A 21,388-nucleotide genomic window follows, 5' to 3' on the forward strand; every position below is an offset into this window, starting at 1 on the left:
GATAATTTGAACTGGAGATTCATGATGCAACAAATTTAAAAAATTGAATTTGGATCCAAATTTGAAAAGATGATTGAAAAAATATATTCAAAGCAAACTGCAAGGGTGATTATTAACCAAGACATGACAGATAGATTTGAAATAACAAAAGGTGTAAGACAAGGACACTTTCCCCACTTCTCTTTATACTATCATTGGAGCCACTCTTAAAAAAATTAGGGAGGATCAGGAGATAAAAGGATTGAAAATAAAAAATGAGGAGTATAAACTGCAAGCCTTCACAGATGATATGGTTTTTATAATTGAAGAACCCTTAAAATCAGGCCCCAAACTGATTTAAAAAATAGAAGAATTTGGCATAGTGGCAGATTTGAAAAGTAATAGGAAGAAATCCAAATTACTAACAAAAAACCTTACAAAAAAAACCTGACAGAATTAGAAAATAACATGAACATTCAGAGAACAACAACAAAAAATATCTAGGGATTTGGCTAACAGCAAGAGGTTCCTCAGTTAAAAAAGATAATTATGACAAATCAATACTGCAAATTGGGAAAGACTTGGAAAATTGGAAAAATTTACAAATTTCATGGATGAGAAGAGTGGCAGCAATAAAAATGAATATCTTGCCCAAAATCTTGTTCTTCTTCCAGGTTATACCGATAAGAATAGAAAAACATTACTTTGATTTATTATATAGATTGATCTCAAAATTTATATGGCAAGGAAGAAAGCCTAGAATTAGATTAAAAACCCTACAGGATACCAAAGATAGGGGAGGAGTAACCCTACCAGATTGGGAAATTTATTACCAAGCAGCATGCCTGACATGTTTAAAGGAATGGATGGAGTTGGGAAACAAAATAATTTTAACAATAGAAGGCCACGACCTACAGATAGGATGGCATGCATTCTTGTGGGGTGAAAAGTACAAAACCCATGGGTATTTTAGAAGACACATAATTAAGAATTCATTATTAATAATCTGGAATAAAATTTAAAAACAACACTATATGAATATACCATCTTGGATTTCCCCCAATGAAACCCATCCAAATTTAATAGATTGGACCAAAATAATTAGGTTGTCAGGTTGCCTCCGATCAATACCCAAGAAAGGAAAATCCTGACTCCATTTGATTATAGAGAAAGATACTTTTACTGAGTACGTCTGATTGCAACAGAAAAGAAGCTAGAACTGGAAATAGGTGTGACTTACAGATACATTTCCCCTCATTCATCCGTCCTCCCTCCAAAGGTCAGACAGGACTAGGCCAATGCCTTTCCCCTCATGGGTCACGTGATGTTCTTCTTCCAATGTTATCCCTCTGTCTGGTATGCAAAGTTCATTGATGGTTGTGCACCTCTAACAATTTGAATCTTTTGAATTCCTCTTCGCAAATGGCAGCCGAAGGCTCTTAAAGGCCCACAACCTCATTAATCATGCATGACAGCAAAGCAGCGATTAAACATTGAAAAAGGCCATAAACATTATATGAAGTAGTAAAACAGCTAAGCACTCTACTAGGTAATAAAACACTTAGAATAACAGTGAAGATTGACGAGTAGGTACAGGGATATATCAAATGAATTGGGAAAATTAAAAACAAAACAAGAATCGGAACAGGATTTAAATAGGGAAGTCAAATGGTGGATGTACTTCCAAATTAGATCAAAATATATAGAAGATAGAAAGACTGATCAGATACAATTGGAGCAAAATGAATTGGATAAAATAATATATGGGAAGGACCATATATAAAACATATAATTTTCCTGTTACGGTATAAAATGGAAGAGGAAATAGTGAAAGATACTATGATTAAATGGGCAAGAAACTTTAATCAAACAATAGAACTAGAGAAGTGGGAAAAGATATGGAAAACAAACATGAAATTGACAATATCGATAGCATACAAGGAAAACCAGATGAAGATGTTTCACAGATGGCATCTTCCGCCAGCTAGAATAGCAAAGATGTTCCGCAATAACTCACCAAAATGTTGGAAATGTAAGAGTAACTATGGAACATACTACCATCTCTGGTGGACCTGTCCGGTGGCAAAACAATTCTGAGCTAAAATCAAAAAGTGGTTAGAGGAGATAATACAGGAATCAATATAGGAAGAGCCAGAACAATTCTTATTAGGGATTCCAACAGAAAACTATACAAATGATACGCAATACTTAATACTATATATACTAACAGCAGCACGTATAGCTTACGCACAAAATTGGAAGGAGAACCCAGCAACAGAAGAAGATTTAATTAAGAAAATCCTAGAATGTGCAGAGATGGATAAACTCACAAAAGAAATTTTAAAAAAAGAGGATACAGAATATTATAAGGTCTGGTGTAGATGGTGTATTTACCTATTGGAAAATAGGAAAGATAATAAAAATTGAACAGGGTAAAATCCTATGTAGATGAAATAAAGAAAATGTAGATGAATGTAGATGAAATATAGATGAAATAAAGAAAGATAGATAATATAAAAGTAGAATAAGGTAGAATTAAAATATGTATAAATAGTAAGAAAGGAATAGCTGATTAAAAACAGTGATATGTATATAAATGTTGTATGTTTGTCTTGTGTTTTAATGTGTTCAAAATAAAAAAAAATTATAAAAAAAAAAGAATACAAAATGGTGGAAGAGCAAGTCAAGGAAACCATGGTAGCGTGGGCCAAAAATTTTGGTTACATATACTAACTGCTGCTAGGATCACTTTTGCACAAAACTGGAAACAAATAAATACCCCCTCAAATGAAATGGTAATTAGGAAGATACTTGAATATGCTGAAATGGACAGGATGACCATGGAGCTAAAAGAAAGAGAAGAGTCAGACTATTATAAAACTTGGAGTAGATTGTACAAGTGGCTAGGGAATAGAAGCCAAAAAAAAGAAATAAAAGTTCAAAAAAACTGTTGAGTATAATATAAAGATAAATGTATATACGTATAATCAGAACCTATTATATCATTATAATATAATTATTATATTATTACTAGAATTGTTGAAATCCATGAGAAGGCAAATATTGAATAGTGAATTACAAAAGCAGAATATACATGCTGATATGGAAAGCTGTAAAATTATATTACACTGTTGTGTTTCTTGTGTTTTTTATTTGTTTGTATTTGTTTTTTCTTTTTCCTTTTTTACTTGTTTTTTAAAATTGGGAAATATTCAATAAAAACCATTTTTTAAAGAAAAACACAATTCATTCTAATATAACTAAAATGGGTTTCTCTCTTTGAGTGGAAAATTTCCCCCTTGAAAAGTAACAAAATTTGTGCTTCCATATAAGCTCCGCTATCTTGACTGTTGCAAGATTCTTTTTTTTCTCCAGGTATCAAACTACTCTGACCCTCGTAAGGGTGAAAGCAAGTGAGGGAGGTTTGTACACTATCCGAGCATTTCACGAAGATGACTTAAAAGAGCTCTCCTTTAATTTGCAGATTAATGGTGAGCACACCTCCTTGCAATCAATCAGTTTTATTTACAGCCAAACGAATCGCTTTGCAAAGATTATACTTTATTAAATGTATCTTTATTTTAAGTCCATATTTTAAATTTCCAAGACAGGGCAATTAGTTTTCACTTAAGTATACCAAGAGTAGGGTGAATCACCATGGGGTGGGGGGGGCTACAACAGTTATAACTTGAGCACCTTAGTCATAAGTAGTAACCTGTAACTACTTGCTGTAACCTTGACTGGTCACTAAATGAGTAATCATATAGCAAGTCAAGGATTACCTGTATATCACACGGATATACAGTATTTAGCACAGGATAGTCTTGGCTATCCAAAGAGAATATGTTTGTCTTGTGTTTTAATGTGTTCAAAATAAAAAAAATTATAAAAAAAGAATACAAAATGGTGGAAGAGCAAGTCAAGGATTACCTGTATATCACACGGATATACAGTATTTAGCACAGGATAGTCTTGGCTATCCAAAGAGAATATGTTTGTCTTTGAGCAAGGATGGTGATAGCAGACAAAAACCACTTGTGGCTTTCTAGGCTAGCCATACCCCTGCTTGGAACCTCTGTTCAAGAACTGTAGCTATTGGCTATCATTTGACAATGTTAATGAGAGTACTCAAAGACAGTCCACTGGCAGAAACTGGCAGAATGAAGAATAGATATGTGTAGGGGTCTCCGATTGAGAACATAATCCTATTTCTGGCCGATGCCATCTGGAGAATCAAAGAAATTGACTGTCCTCTTTTGTTGTGGTCTTTTCAGAACCTGGAAAAGAGGAGGGCAATTGGAAAATGAAGCAAGCTGTGAATGACCACAAATCCTTCCTTTATCAGCTACAGCTGAATGTTAGCATGCAGTAGGGGGTCCCTGGTACACTTGCAGCTCCTTCATGCAGCTAATCAAAGGATGAGGGGCATCTTATTAAAACAAGGAGATTGAGAGGCTCCTGTCATCAGTCATGCTTTCCAAATATATTCTTATTCTCTCCTGCTGTTCAATAAAAGCCTTGCTTCCATCAAGTGGTTGTTTGGATGATTGCAGTCTAAACAGGGAGCCATGGAGTTGGGTTCAAAGGCAAGACAGGCAGAAAATTGCAAAATCTGTATAATGGGATTTGAAAGAGAAGAATTTAGGATTGCACGATTTCCCTCTTTTAGCTAAAATGTAAACATAAATAGGAGGTATTAGAGTATTGGAGAAATGATAATAGGGAAGGCCGTCTTAAAGTATCATGGCAGGAAGTAAAGGGGACATGGATTAGAAAGTAGGCCTTCTCTTGGGTAACCTCCAAATTGCAGAACATTCTGTCCCTAGAGCCTGGCTCACGTTGTTTCACCGCTCAAAAAGATACTAAAACCTTTCATTTAATATTATGATGTCTTAAGATATATTTATGGCCCATAGTGTATAGTGGCCCATAATGTATTGCTTTTTGTTTTAATATTCCTTTTATTTTTATTGTTCTAAATTTCCCAGAATCTTTAGATTCTTTTTTTTTCTGGGGAAGAATGGTGGCTAATAAATAAATGGGTCATTTTATCTTCTAATGCGATTTTCATTTGACACTGTTCTCAAGGGCTTCTTATGTCTCTCAGGCAAAAAGCGTCTTCCTTCCCTAAAGCTGTCACTTTCTTAGTGGGTCTTGAAATTGTCCCATTAAGGAGTAAAACAGAATTTTCCATTCTTCCTTCCAAGTGTGCTGTGTGGTTGTTACTCCAGACTTTTCTTTGTCATGTGTTACTGTCCATGTCCAGCTCCCTGGCTCAAAGTTAGTAAAAGCTACTCAGAAACTCAACATGGCATGTCAAGAATATGAATAGACTATAATCACTTAATATGACTTAATAAGGGGCATCTGTGGGGGGATGAAGCAATGGGAATTTTATTTTATTTTTAATTGGCAGCCACAACTGCAGTTGAAATTGCACCATTTTTTTTTATGAGAGCCACATGTGCAACACTACTAAATGGGCTTCAACCATAAAGTTGATGACATTTAAATGTCATCTTGACATTTAATTATTAGAATAAAGCTGCTTTAATGGGCTCAATTGCTCTCTGTCACAGGAAGTGGAGATCCTTAGTTATCTATGGTCATTTAATTAATTAAAGGATTTAATTCTTTTTTTCTGGCTTTCCCACAGTTTAACAATTACTTAACCTTATACTTCTTAGCCAAAGTGATTGTGATTATAGTCTATTCATATTCATCTAAAGGGTTCTGGTTAGATTCATACAACATGCTAATCTGAAGCCTAAAAGCTACATTATGGTTTAGATTAGAATATCATGTAAACCCAATCATTATTACTCAAAAACTAGGGTTTATGATTCAGCATACCTAGCCAATTGTTGTTTATGCAATAGTTGTTAAGAAAAATCACACCTTGGTGTGTTATCTTAGTGGGTGTTTGCAGTGGTTCCCATCAATGAAAATGGCATCTTCAGTCTGCCATGTTTGTGTGTGTAGAAAATGGTGGAAACTTTCTCCCATTGCTATGCATGCATTAAAGTGTGCCTTCAATGCAGGACCACTGTGTGCATAATAACAAGTCTGACTATTAGGTATTAATGTTGCCATGTTTTCTGTGATTTAACGTGATCATTAATTTACTCACAGGCTCCGTAACTATAATGCCTCATTTATTTGCAATCTTCCAAGTAGCAATATTGCTCAATAACTGGTAACTGTGTATGTCACCAGAACTTTAGGGGGTTTCCTAAGCAAGTTAATTCCAGAGATGAATTTATATGAAACTAAAAGCACTCCGTTTAAAAAATTCAAAAAAAAAAATAGAGTATAGGATAAATGGAATATCAGTTGAGCAAGATATAGCAGTGAATTTAAACATATTTATGACTCCCAAAAAGTACCCTTTCTACTGTATTGTTCATTTTTCAGGAAGCTTTCCCTTGCAAAAGCTGTATACCCCTATCACCAATTATTTGTTATCTCATATTCTTTTCTCCAATATAACCAGTCCCAGCTACAGTGACTGAACTGAGAGACAGTAGCAACAAAACAAATGGTGAGCAAACAGTGATCTGTACTACAGAAGGAATGCCCCAACCAGAGGTTACCTGGTATACCTGTAATAATGACAAATGGTAAGGAGAACATTTGCACCAAACATATTGAGTGCTTTTTGCATTTAAAGTTCTGGGTGGGGAGAACGGCAGGAAAAAACTCGTCGTGGGATTTCGCTGCAGACCAGTCTTTTTATAATCTCGTTATATATGAGGTAAATTCAGATCTTGCTACTGGTTAGAGCAGGGGTCTCCAACCTTGGTCCCTTTAAGACTTGTGGACTTCAACTCCCAGAGCTCCTCAGCCAGTGGCTTCCACAAACCTTCCCTGATCATCTCTGTGGTGTTTGGCTGTTTTATTGGCCATTATGCTTTTTCCATAAATACTCTGAGAAAACTGCAAAATAATAAAGATGCCTTGGTGGTTACAGTTCTCTATGGCTACCCCTGCTTTATGTCCATGGTCCAATATCTTTTTCCTAAGCTAAAAGGCCTCAGTTCTGATGACCTTTCATCATAGGATATTCCTGAATTCTTAAAACATTTTGCCCCTTTCTGCCCGTGCAATATATTTTTTGAAATGTGGCCGGAGAAGTATATTTTAAGTATGGACACACTTAAGACTTTTCTTTTTGTTGAAGTTTTGTTCTGTCTTTCTTCCATCATGGATACCAAGGGGATATCCAAAGAGTTCCCAAGTGCTCTCCTGTCCAAAATTGACCAGACTTCAGATCTTTTTACTTGTAGGAAGGTGGCTTAAATACATCTTTGCACGCCCTGCTTTGGGTTGAATAATTCACTCTGTAGTAGGACAGCTTGAGAAGCTAAGCATGGAGCTCCTGAATGTGCAAAACCTACTTCTGGGAAAACTTTTAGTAGAAATAACCTTTAGATGCAGAGACAGAGGAATATGCTACAGTAGAGATGTAACATATTACTCAATATAATGGAGATACTGGTCAAACGCTCTTTGGTTGCTTTACATACAGGTGTGCGGGAAAAACTACTAAGATCCTGGGAAACACCTCAGAAGAAATGAATCTGCAAACAAATTTCACTTATGAAGATGACCGAAAAGTATACGTTGTGACAAGCAAGCTCCACTTTCACAGAGTAGATGAGCCTATCTTTATCCAATGTGCAGCTCAAAATGTACTTGGTGCACACACTCAACAAATCACCCTGGTTCCATACAGTGAGTCCTGCAATATCCATCTTATTATTTTTGACACACATGTAGATATGCAACAGTGTTAACTGCACTGGCATGGGCAGAAGTGGTTTTGTGTCCCCTAGCTGTATTGTACATCGGTGATAACTGTGTGTAATTTCCAGTTTAGTTTGCACCCAGCATCATCCCAGTTAGTCCCGATATTCAGATCACAACAAGCACAAACACCACTCAGCTCAGCTAGCAAAAATATAGCTTAACACTATTTAATAAACATCAGTAAATGTTAAAACATTTAACTAGCAAAAACATGAAAAAGGCAGGCAAAAGCAGGGAAAGAGAAATATATGAACAACAGGCAAAAAATTTTACATTATCTATACAACTATCTAAAAGCACAAAAGTTTTCAAAAATACTAGCAACAATACTGTGGGTAATTAACATGGACAGACTAAAAAGGAATGTGGTAATATTGTTATTTTAAGTCTCTTTGTAAACCGTGCAGGTGAAAAATGGATTAAGAATCTAAATAAGTATATTGGGGCAGCATTTGCCACAAATGTATATGTAAATTTAGTAATTCTGTTTATGTTTCTTGTTTTAGATCTATCTTTTAAAGTGATCGTTATTTCAGTAATCGTGGCTTTTGTGATTCTCATGGTTCTTTTCCTGGTGATCCTCATTTTGTTGTGGCGAAAAGTAAGAATCTGCTTTTAACCCTTAGTGTCTCAGACTATTAAATTCTCAGCTTTTGAATAATTATGCTGAATTTCAGAGAACGATTGGCTAAACAAACTCCTGAAGCCATAGGAATAAAAGCGCTAAGAATGATAGTTGATTTGCTTAACTTCAATTATCATGAACTGTGAGTCTACTATGCCAAGGTTCTGAAAATAATCTGAAATACGAATCAGAGATTATAGTACTTACAAAATTCCCCATAATGTAGGACAAGTATATACTTGTCTATAGGAGATAGTATTAATGTTCCTTTTTTTCTTTTTTCTTTTTTTTATTATGTTCTCAATTTTCTTAGTGACAACCTGTCAACTTTTAAAATGTGTAATTATCAAAATGAGAATGTTAAAAAGAGAATGAGCAGTATTTAGTTGCTACTATTTTTTTCAAGTTTGTAAAATAATTTTTATTTTTATTGCATGGAAGCTAATGGAGCTGCTTTTCAGTGGCTGTTTTGGGGTCCCAGTGAATGGGTGGGATTAGTTACAGGCTAATGTATTCAAAGACCGGTTGATATCTGTGCAGAAACTTCTGCTGATGTTGTAATGTACCACTTGAGCTACTTTAGCTCTCTTGAGGAAGGAAGGGAGAGAGCACCCTTCTTTGGAGAAAGGCCTTTGGACAGGCTATAGGTTTGGGTGTGCAATAATACCTTGTGCAAATTGCACAAGGAGATCTCCAGAGGGAGCCTCTTCTTGGAGTGGGCTGCATCTTACGTAGCCCTGCCATCTTCTAACTCTTTTGTTTCTTTCTACCAGAAGCCTCGATATGAAATTCGCTGGAAGGTGATTGAGTCCGTCAGCTCTGATGGGCATGAATATATCTACGTGGACCCTATGCAACTGCCTTATGATTCCAGCTGGGAGGTCCCAAGGGACAGGCTGGTTTTAGGTGAGAAGGGGAAGAGCAGGATAAGAGAGACATTTAATACTTAGAAGACAGATGCCACTGTATGACAACAGATAGCATTCTTGCAATTAAAATTAGGGTTTTTTTAATGCAATTCTATGGGGAACAGAAAGATTTAATCCCTAATGAAACCATTTTACTGATTCTTCTCTGTTAAATATGTAAATAGGGAGTGAAGCCTTGGGAAAAGGTTTCACTCAGGTCTGCTTCCCAGGCGGGAAACGGCCATAGTTTAAAATCATTGGTGCACGTCGAGAAGTGGGAAAATAGAGCAACCTCAGTGGTCGGGCTGCTGGACAATTCCCTTTAAAAGAGGGAGCTGTTGGACAATCAGGAAAGTTTTGCTGTACCGGCTTTAAAATAAAGAGCTGTAGTCATTGAGCTGAGTCCTGCCTCTTCATTCAACCCTAACTTTAACACTGGTGCCGAAGGCGGGATGTGAAGAGAACAAAGGACAAAGGAGCTGAACTGAGCCGGGCATCCATGTGGCATCGGCCATCATTACAGCAAGTTGTGACTCTGCATCAGCCTCCAAGATGACCATGCACGCTCCACCAGCTCCATTCAACCCAACAAAGGAAAGTTGGAAAACATATATGCTATGATTTAATTGCTTCCTGGAAGCAAATGATCTAGCGGTTCTGTCAGATAATAGGAAGAGAGTGCTTTTCCTAAGTTACTGCAGACCCGAAGTTCTCAATATGGCTCAAGCTAGAGTTAGGCTCTGCGCATGCGCGAGAATGGCAGCTGTTTAGAGGAGCCCGAATCAGCGGTGGCGGCTTCTCCCTGAAATGGTGACTTCGGGCTGACTTACCAGGTTCCTCCGGTCCCTCGGCGTGTGGTACGATCTGTCTGGCTGCCGCTGGAGAGGTTTGTAGCCTCTCGGATATGCGACAGCCGAGAACGGGCCGAGGGACGGAGCGGCGGTCCGGAAGAGGGCGGCCATTTTTGGGGATGCGAGGACGCGAGGGAGGCGAGGGAGGCCTGCTGTTTGCTGCGGGCTCCGGCCTCGACTCCGGCCCTGCCCCAGCGGCGATCCCGGCGATCCCGGCCAGGCTCCAGCGGCGTGAGATCGTCGGCGGTCCTGGCCTGGCTCCAGTGGCTTCGCGGTGTGGATTCGGCCTGGTTCCAGCTGGCGTGAATCCCGGCCCGCTTTTTCGCCTATCGGTAGGCCCGCCAGTTCCATCGGCGCCAGTTCCATCGGCGCCAGTTCCATCGGCGCTGGTTGCGCCCGGCGAGGCCTTGTGGACTGCGAGGCGCCTGTCCAGCGGCGCCCTGTATTTGGCAGCTCCACCGGTGATGGGCGTGGTGAGGCCTCGGTGGGAGAGGAGGCCGGAGCCGTGGCTGAGGTTTGTCCCCTCTTCTGGCCTGTTACATCGCATTTTACATCGCGTGTCATCAAATGGCCCCTTGTGGCCTGGCTTGTTCCATCGTATTTTCCACCTCCCCCCCCATACCGGGCTTTGGGTCACCTAAACTGGGTGGTCATGCATGTTCATCTGCGGGTTTTGGAGTGGATTGGACTGGATTGGACTAGTTTGGACTGGTCTATGGACTTTGACAGACCGATAGCCATTTCTACTTGATCAAGAGCTACTGTAGAACTGTTTCCCATAGGTTCACAATGGAGACTGCCGGCCTGTCTGTTCCTGCTTTGTCATCGTTATCTGGTTCCTGCTCCATTTGTCCTCCTACCAACTGGACATCCGCTGGAAGATTCACCATTTTTATTACTTTGGGATTTTACCATCTTAGCATCCCTCGCCGATTCGCACTTTTCTATGCGCTACACTGTACATGAACTCTTGCGCCTGCGAGGTGCCCCCGCCTCGCAGGAATGGCCCACGTCGCTACCAAGGGCCGGCCTCAATGACGGGTCTTGGGACCCACAGAGGTGGCATGCGAGAAGAAAGAGCCTTTGGGGGTTTTTAGACAGGGTATTTTTAAGGGGTGGGAGGGTTAGGGCGGGTGATGGGGGTAGCCCGTCGGGAGGGAAACCAGTTCCAGCGCATGCTCGTGGCGACTATCAAATGGGTTCGGAGGTTATGGGGGGGGAGTGTGTTCCTTTGTGTGAGGGTGAGTCTATTTGCACGGTAAGTGGGAGGGGCAGATATGGCGGAAGGGGATCGACGACGTGGGGGGCCACGCGTTCGATGTATGCAGGCGATCGCGTGCCCCGATCCCCCTGACTTTTCCCGTTCCCCGGATGGTCAAGACCCTCAGAGCCTGGGCCTTCGTCTGATGTTATGCAACGCACGGTCCGTGGCCAATAAGGCCCCCCTAATACATGATCTGATTCAGGGGTGCCGCGGATATTATAGGCGTTACGGAGACCTGGTTGGGCACTGAAGGGGGTGTGCCCCTGGTTGAGATGTGCCCACGGGTTTCCGTGCATTCCATCAGCCGAGGCCCAGGGTAGGGGTGGAGGGTGGCGGTTGTTATTAAAGAGAGTCTAGAGCCGAGGAGACCACTGTACCTCAGATTGCGGTGTGAATCCCTCTTTGTGAGGTGGGGTCATAGATGTCAGATGGGCTTGCTGGTGGCGTACCTGGCTCCTTGCTGCGTGACAGCTGCCCTGCCCGAGCTCCTGGAGGTGCTTGCCGGGTGGCAGTGGAGACCCCAGACTTTTAGTCATGGGGGACTTTAACTTGCCATCTGCCGGCTCGTCATCGACAGTAGCTCGGGAGTTCTTGGCCTCCATGACGGCCTTGGACCTGACTCAAGTAGTGGATGGCCCCACTCACATCGGGGGAGGCACACTGGACCTGATTTTCATCTCTGGTCAGTGGTTGAAGGATCTGGACTTGAGAGATATAGTCACAGAACCTTTGTCATGGTCAGATCACTCTCTCCTTCGCCTGGACTTTCTGACCGCTACCCAACACCGCAGGGAGACGGAACCATTACGTTGGTACCGTCCCAGGCGCCTGATGGACCCAGAGAGGGTTCGGACGGAGCTTGGGCCACTTCCTGAGGGTCTGGCTCACGGCACGGCAGAGGAACTAGCCGCAGCCTGGGAACGGGCTGCGGCTGGGGCTTTAGACCGTGTCGTGCCTTTGCGGCCTCTGACCCGGCGCAGATCCCAACCGGCTCCTTGGTTCTCCGAGGAGCTGAGGGGGATGAAACGCCGGAGAAGACGCCTAGAGAGTTCCTGGAGGTCCAGCCGTTCAGAGGCTGATCGGACACTAGTTAGATCCTATACTAGGACCTACCTAGTGGCACTGAGGGAAGCGGCGTTGCTCGCCTCCTCCCTCATTGCGTCGGCAGATAACCGCCCAGCTGCCCTGTTTGGGTGACCCTCCCTCCTTCACCAGGGGCGGGATGACCCGATGCAGGGGCGTGCTGAGGAGTTTAACGGTTATCTATACGATAAAATCGTTCAGCTTAGGGACGGTCTGGACCAAAATTGTGGCGATTCGGACGGGGCATCTGAGGCGGTCTTGGTGATGTTGTCTGGGATGAGTTTGACCCTGTGACTCCGAGGACATGGACAGGTTGCTGGGTAGATTGAATGCCACCACGTGTTTACTGGACCCGTGCCCTCCTGGCTGGTGCTGGCCACTCAGGAGGTGACACGAGGCTGGCTCCAGGGGATTACGAGCTTCCTTGTTGGACAAGCAGGAAAGTTTTTCTCTACTGGCTTTAAAATAAAGAGCTGTAGCCACTCAGCTGAGTCCTGCCTCTTCATTCTCCATGACAGTTGGGAAGATGGGAGTTCATCTGTATAAGGTTGGAGAAGGTTGCATTCAGAATTCCAGGTCTGAATCTAGTTTCTTACTAGATGGCTCTTAGACTGTGAAGCCTCATCCTATGATCTGCAGAATATTTTTCAGAGACTTTTAAAGGATGCTGAAAGATGGGTGACAGGTATAACTATATTCAGATTGTAATATAGTATGCATTACTTAATATTATGGGAAAACCCAGTAATTCACATTTGTGTATCTATGTGGTAAGGGGCTTCATAAACACGAAAGAACTGGGCTGGGAATAAGATGAAGGCTGAGTCAGGAGGGGGAAAAAGAGGTTGCCAAGGAGACATCAGTCATGTTAATGGCAGAGGAGAAAGGCCCCTACATTGTGGGCTTAGAAAAATAATCAGCAAGCTTGTTAAATTGTATTTCATGAATATCATCACAGTGGCCTTGACAGTTAAGGCTATAGTAATGAAGGAAGAATATCAGTATTGGTGTTTCTTTAAATTCTGTGAAGCTGTCCAGAGAGTAATCTGAAGTGAGGTGACTTAGAAATCGAATACATTGACAAACAAATCGTCTGAGAATGTGAAGCTCAAAATTTGTAATTACTCTGCCCCTAGTGGTCACATTTAGCATACTGTGCTAATTGGGATCACACTCTTTACCTGATCAGTCAGGGAGAGGCCAGCCCTGGTCCACCCCTAAGTCATTCCCTGTGGCATAGCTCTTTCTGCCCAAATTTTCATATTAAAGACAGTCCATACAACAATTCTGTCAAGCCCTCCCCATCATAGCTGTTTGTTGTTAGAGAAGACGATGTATTTTATTTTAATTTAATCAAATTTTTTGAGTGCTGCAATCTTACTATTCTCAGCTGTTTTATAGGAAGCAACAATTACATAGCTATTTGATCTTCTGTTTGCTGCAGGACGTACATTGGGCTCTGGAGCCTTTGGCCGTGTGGTGGAAGCAATTGCTCACAGCCTCAGCCATTCCCAGTCTACCATGAGAGTTGCTGTGAAAATGCTCAAGTGTGAGTTTCGACCATTTCTTCTTCCTCCCAGCACATGGAAATACAGATAATCATGCCGTCTTCCATGCCTGGCTTTCTCCTTTAGGCTGTTTATGTTGTTGTATTCATTGCTTATCTATCTTCCCATTCAATTATCTTTGGTACCAATCCCATGGCATAGGGCCGGGCTATTTACGGGACCGCCTGCTGCTACCGAATACCTCTCACCGACAAAGGAAAGTTGGAAAACATATATGCTATGATTTAATTGCTTCCTGGAAGCAAATGATCTAGTGGTTCTGTCAGATAATAGGAAGAGAGCGCTTTTCCTAAGTTACTGCAGACCCGAAGTTCTCAATATGGCTCAAGCACTACCAGAACCAGCCAATGTGCAGACGGGATCATGGACAACACTCCAGGAAATGCTCCAAGCACATTATGCACCTGTACCGGCAACGATGGTGAACAAACATGAATTTTACCACAGGAATCAAGAAGAAGGTGAGACGATTAACCAATACGTCACTGCCCTACGAAAAACCGCAGCTCATTTCGAATTCAGCAATATAGAGGAAGCGATGGCAGATAGACTTGTTCTGAGGGACATCAATCTACAGAAAAGATTTCTAGCGAAGCCTAATCTCATGTTTAAAACAGCACTCGAGGAAGCAAGAGCAACTGAAGCCTCCAATAAGTCAGCAGCGACAATCCAAAAAAACATGGAATACACAGCCTCCGCAAGGAGCGGCTATCATGCATCAAGACAGCATGGAGCCTGAAGACTCAACAGATGAGGATGATGAAATCCATCACCTACAATTTGAAAGAAAGAGGGAAATCCAAGATCTGGGAGAAAGATCACCGTTTTGTGCCGGATGCAGAGGCAATCATCCCAGAGCAGGGTGCCAATTCCAGGACAATTTTCCAAAGATGTGAGAGGAAGGGACACATAGCAAGGGTTTGCTGCGCCAGCCAACCTGCCTTGTACTGCCAGTGGCAGCCTGCAGAGCAGCCTACATCCCAAATGGGATTCTGAAAAGCAGTGTCCAAAGCCCAAGAGAACAGAAAATCGAGCCACAGAAGCAAAAGAAACACGCCAAACTATCATTGGGCATTCTAATGCACACCACTCAAAGAAGATCCATGTCACAATTCTCATCAAGGGATCCCCTTGTGACATGGAAGTGAACATGGGGTCATACATGACCTGTCAGCCTGCCCCAGATCAGTGTTTGAGAAAATAAAAACCCAACTTCATCATGTTGAAGAATTTGGTAATTTATATCATACAAGTCTGGATGCGGTGGAAGCAAAGCTGGAACTGGAAGTAAATCAAAACCCCAGAGTCATATTCTCTCCTGAACCCTCCCACTACTAGAGGTCATACAATAATAGTCCAATGTCTTCTTTCTCCTCAGCCACGTGTAGTTTCACTTCCTATCCTCCCTCTGTCAATCTTCCGAATGGAATGTGGAATCAGCAGCTGCCGTTACATTCATGCGCCAACACAATTCAAACCTCTGGTTTTGGAAAAAGGCATTTCCCCTCTCCCCCACATACAATGTCAGCCGACGCTGGGAAACCATGAAGAAGAGCTGACAAAGAAACAATTAATGCCCCAGAAGATACTTTTAAAGAACTATCAAGGGAACTCCATCCCCATCATAGGGAGCAGATCCTTCCAAGTCAAATTCAAAAATTTTGTCAGACCATTGCAACTGACCATGGTGAATGACGACCTGCCAATCCTGCTTGGACTGGAGTGGTTCGACTCTCTGGAGTGGTTTAGGAATGACCAGCATCAATGCCGTCCAAGAGGACAGCATCAAGGAGCTGACCAAGGAATTTGCAGACGTTTTCAACGGAAGTTTGGGCAGTACATGGGGAAACCCACCTCTTTCAACATAGACCCCAATGTCACCCCATCCAAATGAAATCTCGGAGTGTCCCTTTTGCTCTCCGGCCCAAAATAGACAGTCAATTAGACAAACCATTTGCCCAGGGGGTTCTGGAGCCGGCTGATCACACTAAATGGGAAATCCTCGATTGTCACTCCGATCAAACCAGATGGCTCAATCCGCATATGCATGGACTATAAATGCATGATCAATAAGACATTACAACAGAATGCCTACCCTGTGCCTATCATTAAGCACTTATTGCATTCCTTAGGGAAGGGCAAAACTTTTGCAAAACTAGATTTAGCCCAAACCTATCAGCAGCTGCTGGTTGACAATGCCACCACAGAGGCACAAACTATTGTAACACATAGAGGGGCATTTAAATGTCGCCGGCTGGAATTTGGTGTAAGCGTGGCGCCAGGACTCTTTCAAAGTATAATGGAACATCTCCTACAGGGCATGAAACGCCGGAGAAGACGCCTAGAGAGTTCCTGGAGGTCCAGCCGCTCAGAGGTTGATCGGACACTAGTTAGATCCTATACTAGGACCTACCTAGTGGCACTGAGGGAAGCGAGGCGTTGCTACGCCTCTCCTCATTGCGCCGGCAGATAACCGCCCAGCTGCCCTGTTTGGGTGACCCGCCTCCTCCTTCACCAGGGGAGCGGGATGACCCGTTGCAGGGACGTGCTGAGGAGTTTAACGGTTATCTATACGATAAAATCGTTCAGCTTAGGGACGGTCTGGACCAAAATTGTGGCGATTCGGACGGAGCATCTGAGGGCGGTCTTGGTGATGTTGTCTGGGATGAGTTTGACCCTGTGACTCCCGAGGACATGGACAGGTTGCTGGGTAGATTGAATGCCACCACGTGTTTACTGGACCCGTGCCCTCCTGGCTGGTGCTGGCCACCAGGAGGTGACACGAGGCTGGCTCCAGGGATTACGAGCTTCCTTGTTGGAGGAGTCTTCCGCCGCCTTGAAAGAGGCGGTGGTGAGGCCCTCCTCAAGAAGCCTTCCTGACCCGCTGTTTTAGGTAATTATCGTCGTCTCCAACCCGCCGCGTAAGGTTGTAGAGAGTATGGTGGCATATCAGTTTCTGCACCTGGAGGAAACTGTCTATCTGGACCTGCTCCAGTCCGGCTTCCGCCCGGTTACAGCACTGAGACGGCTTTGGTCGCGTTGGTGGATGATCTCTGAGGCCAGGATAGGGGTTGTTCCTCTGCCCTGGTCCTATTAGACCTCTCAGCGGCTTTCGATACCATCGACCATGGTATCCTGCTGCGCCGGTTGGAGGGATTGGGAGTGGAGGCACCGCTTATCGGTGGTTCTCTCCCATCTCTCCGACCGGTCGCAGACGGTGTTGACGGGCAGAGGTCACCCCGCGCGCCTCACTTGTGGGTGCCGCAGGGTCGATTCTCTCGCCTTCTGTTCAACATCTATATGAAGCCGCTGGGTGAGATCATCAGTGGCTTCGTGTGAGGTACCAGCTGTACGCTGATGACACCCAGCTGTACTTTTCCACACCGGCCACCCCAATGAAGCTATCAAGTGCTGTCCCGTGTTTGGAAGCCGACGGGTCTGGATGGGGAGGAACAGGCTCAAGCTCAATCCTCCAAGACGGAGTGGCTGTGGATGCCGGCATCCCGCACAGTCAGCTGAGTCCACGGCTGACTGTCGGGAGCGAGTCATTGGCCCGATGGAGAGGGTGCGCAACTTGGGCGTTCTCCTGGATGAACGGCTGTCTTTGAAGACCACCTGACGGCCGCCTCCAGGAGAGCTTTCCACCAGGTTCGCCTGGTGCGCCAGTTGCGCCTTTCTAGACCGGGATGCCTTGTGCACAGTCACCACGCCTTGTGACGCCTCGCCTGACTACTGCAATGCTCTACATGGGGCTCCCTTGAGGGGCATCCGAGGCTACAGTTAGTCCAGAATGCAGCTGCTGGTGATAGAGGGAGCCCTCGTGGCTCCCGAGTGACACCTATCCTGCGAGGCTGCACTGGCTACCTGTGGCCTTCCGGTGCGCTTCAAGGTGTTGGTGAACGCCTTTAAAGCGCCCATGGCATAGGGCCGGGCTATTTACGGGACCGCCTGCTGCCACCGAATACCTCTCACCGACCCGTGCGCTCTCACAGAGGGACTCCTCAGGGTGCCGCCGGCGCGACAGTGTCGTCTGGCGACGCCCAGGAAGGGCCTTCTGTGGGGCTCCCGCCCTCTGGAACGAACTCCCCCCAGGACTCCGTCAACTTCCGGACCTCCGAACCTTTCGCCGCGAGCTTAAAACTCATTTGTTCATCTGCGCTGGACTGGGTTAGTTTTTAAATCTATGGGTTTTTTAATGGGTTTTTTATCCTAAATATTTAATTTTGGCCAATTTAATAAGTTTTTTAATTGTATTTTAATCGTATTTATAGTGTATTGTGTATTTTTTATCTGGCTGTGAACCGCCCTGAGTCCTTCGGGAGAAGGGCGGTATACAAATTTAAATAATAAATAAATAAATAAATAAATAAGCACTACCAGAACCAGCCAATGTGCAGATCATGGACAACACTCCAGGAAATGCTCCAAGCACATTATGCACCTGTACCGGCAACGATGGTGAACAAACATGAATTTTACCACAGGAATCAAGAAGAAGGTGAGACGATTAACCAATACGTCACTGCCCTACGAAAAACCGCAGCTCATTTCGAATTCATCAATATAGAGGAAGAGATGGCAGATAGACTTGTTCTGAGGGACATCAATCTACAGAAAAGATTTCTAGCGAAGCCTAATCTCATGTTTAAAACAGCACTCGAGGAAGCAAGAGCAACTGAAGCCTCCAATAAGTCAGCAGCGACAATCCCAAAAAACATGGAATACACAGCCTCCGCAAGGAGCGGCTACCATGCATCAAGACAGCATGGAGCCTGAAGACTCAACAGATGAGGATGATGAAATCCATCACCTACAATTTGAAAGAAAGAGGGAAATCCAAGATCTGGGAGAAAGATCACCATTTTGTACCGGATGCAGGGGCAATCATCCCAGAGCAGGCTGCCAATTCCAGGACAATTTGCCAAAGATGTGAGAGGAAGGGGCACATAGCAAGGGTTTGCTGCGCCAGCCAACCTGCCTTGTACTGCCAGTGGCAGCCTGCAGAGCAGCCTACATCCCAAATGGGATTCTGAAAAGCAGTTTCCAAAGCCCAAGAGAACAGAAAATCGAGCCACAGAAGCAAAAGAAACACGCCAAACTATCATTGGGCATTCTAATGCACACCGCTCAAAGAAGATCCATGTCACAATTCTCATCGAGGGATCCCCTTGTGACATGGAAGTGAACACGGGGTCATACATGACCATTGTGTCCTGGAAAACCATGAAGAAGAGCTGACAAAGAAACAATTAATGCCCCAGAAGATACTTTTAAAGAACTATCAAGGGAACTCCATCCCCATCATAGGGAGCAGATCCTTCCAAGTTAAATTCAAAAAAATTTTCAGACCATTGCAACTGACTGTGGTGAATGACGACCTGCCAAGCCTGCTTGGACTGGAGTGGTTCGACTCTCTGGAGTGGTTTAGGAATGACCAGCATCAATGCCATCCAAGAGGACAGCATCAAGGAGCTGACCAAGGAATTTGCAGACGTCTTCAACGGAAGTTTGGGCAGTACATGGGGAAACCCACCTCTTTCAACCTAGACCCCAATGTCACCCCTTCCAAATGAAATCGCGGAGGATCCCTTTTGCTCTCCAGCCCAAAATAGACAGTTAATTAGACAAACTATTTGCCCAGGGGGTTCTGGAGCCGGCTGATCACACTAAATGGGAGATCCTCGATTGTCACTCCGATCAAACCAGATGGCTCAATCCACATATGCATGGACTATAAATGCACGATCAATAAGACATTACAACAGAATGCCTACCCTGTGCCCGTCATTAAGCACTTATTGCATTCCTTAGGGAAGGGCAAAACTTTTGCAAAACTAGATTTAGCCCAAACCTATCAGCAGCTGCTGGTTGACAATGCCACCACAGAGGCACAAACTATTGTAACACATAGAGGCGCATTTAAATGTCACCGGCTGCAATTTGGTGTAAGCGTGGCGCCAGGACTCTTTCAAAGTATAATGGAACACCTACAGGGCATTCCAGGGGTAGTGCCTTCCTTTGACAATGTCCTCAAGTCCATGGACAACAAAGAAGCACTCATCCACTGTTGTGTCTGCGCCCCCCGTACAGGGCCTGCTGCCAGAAAGTGACTTGGACAGTGAGGGGGAAGGGCCATCAGGACTTACCTCGGGAGCACCGGCTTCCCTGGCTTAGCTCCAGGAGCCAGAAGCAGGCCAGGTGGAGGAGGGAACAACAGAAGCAAGGGTGGGGCAGGCCCAGGAAGTGCTGAGTAATGGAGCCACACCCCACAGGATATAAAAGACAGCGAGAGCTGCTGTGTCTCTTTGTAACAGGCAAATCCACTGATTAAGAGCTGAAGTTTGTTTCTGAGTGACTCACCAGTGTCGTGGAAGATAACGGAGGCTCTTGGCAGACGCTGGCTATTCTGCTGTCAGAGCTGATAGTGCTGGCTAATTAAGCCATCACTCAGACGGAGGCGAGGGAGGACACAACATCCACCAACTAAAGAGAGTCCTGAGTCAGTTTCAAGAAGCCGGACTTAAAGTTAAAAAAGAAAAATTCCAGATAGCTGTGCCGCAAGTCGAATTTCTGGGATATTTAATTGATGGCTTGGGAATACACCCTACCAAAAGCAAAGTCAAAACTATACGGGAAGCCCCCATCCCAAAGAATCAGACAGACAGACTTCCAGGCATTTCTAGGACTGTTAAACTTTTATAGTATTTTTCTGCCTCAGAAGGTGACAGTAGCTGAGCCACTACACCGATTGTTAGACAAGACGGTGAAGTGGATCTGTGGAAGGAAAGAAGCCTCTGCCTTCTCTGCTGTTAAGAAACTATTGTCATCAATAGCGTTCTTGTACAATATAATGAGACTCTGCCCCTCATCTTAACCTGCGATGCCTCCCTGTTTGGCTTCGGGGCTGTCATCAGCCATGGGATGCCAAATGGGACTGAGGCCCCGATTGCATTTTACTCAAAAACACTATCAGCAGTGGAACAAAACAACAGCCAACTGGACAAGGAGGCACTGGCTGCAGTGGCAGGGGTCAAGCAGTTCCATGAATACTTATATGGGAGGGACTTTGAAATAATTACAGATCACAAACCGCTTCTTGGTATTTGCATGGAGGACCACCCCACACTGAACATTTTATCCCTGCGAATGACAAGATGGACAATTTTCATGGCAGCATATAATTACCAGCTAATACACCAGCCGGGAAAAGACATTCGTCATGCCGATGCCCTTAGCTGCATCCCACTCCCATACTTTTCTAGATGGGAGGGGTGTTAAATATGTAAATAGGGAGTAAAGCC

The 21,388-nt window shown here is 43.9% G+C and overlaps 1 protein-coding gene across 1 annotated transcript in view; it reads left to right on the top strand.

The window, feature by feature from the left end:
- The window catches only part of PDGFRB (platelet derived growth factor receptor beta), a 121,767-nt gene that overhangs the window by 57,611 nt on the left and 42,768 nt on the right, over positions 1-21,388 (top strand). The window contains exons 8-13 of the mRNA XM_058167064.1: positions 3,355-3,470; positions 6,473-6,599; positions 7,508-7,713; positions 8,295-8,389; positions 9,187-9,319; positions 13,964-14,068. Coding sequence (XP_058023047.1) covers positions 3,355-3,470; positions 6,473-6,599; positions 7,508-7,713; positions 8,295-8,389; positions 9,187-9,319; positions 13,964-14,068 — 782 coding nt within the window. The remainder of the gene's footprint in view (positions 1-3,354; positions 3,471-6,472; positions 6,600-7,507; positions 7,714-8,294; positions 8,390-9,186; positions 9,320-13,963; positions 14,069-21,388) is intronic.

The sequence above is a fragment of the Ahaetulla prasina genome, chromosome 2, assembly GCF_028640845.1.
Source record: "Ahaetulla prasina isolate Xishuangbanna chromosome 2, ASM2864084v1, whole genome shotgun sequence".
NCBI lineage: Eukaryota > Metazoa > Chordata > Lepidosauria > Squamata > Colubridae > Ahaetulla > Ahaetulla prasina.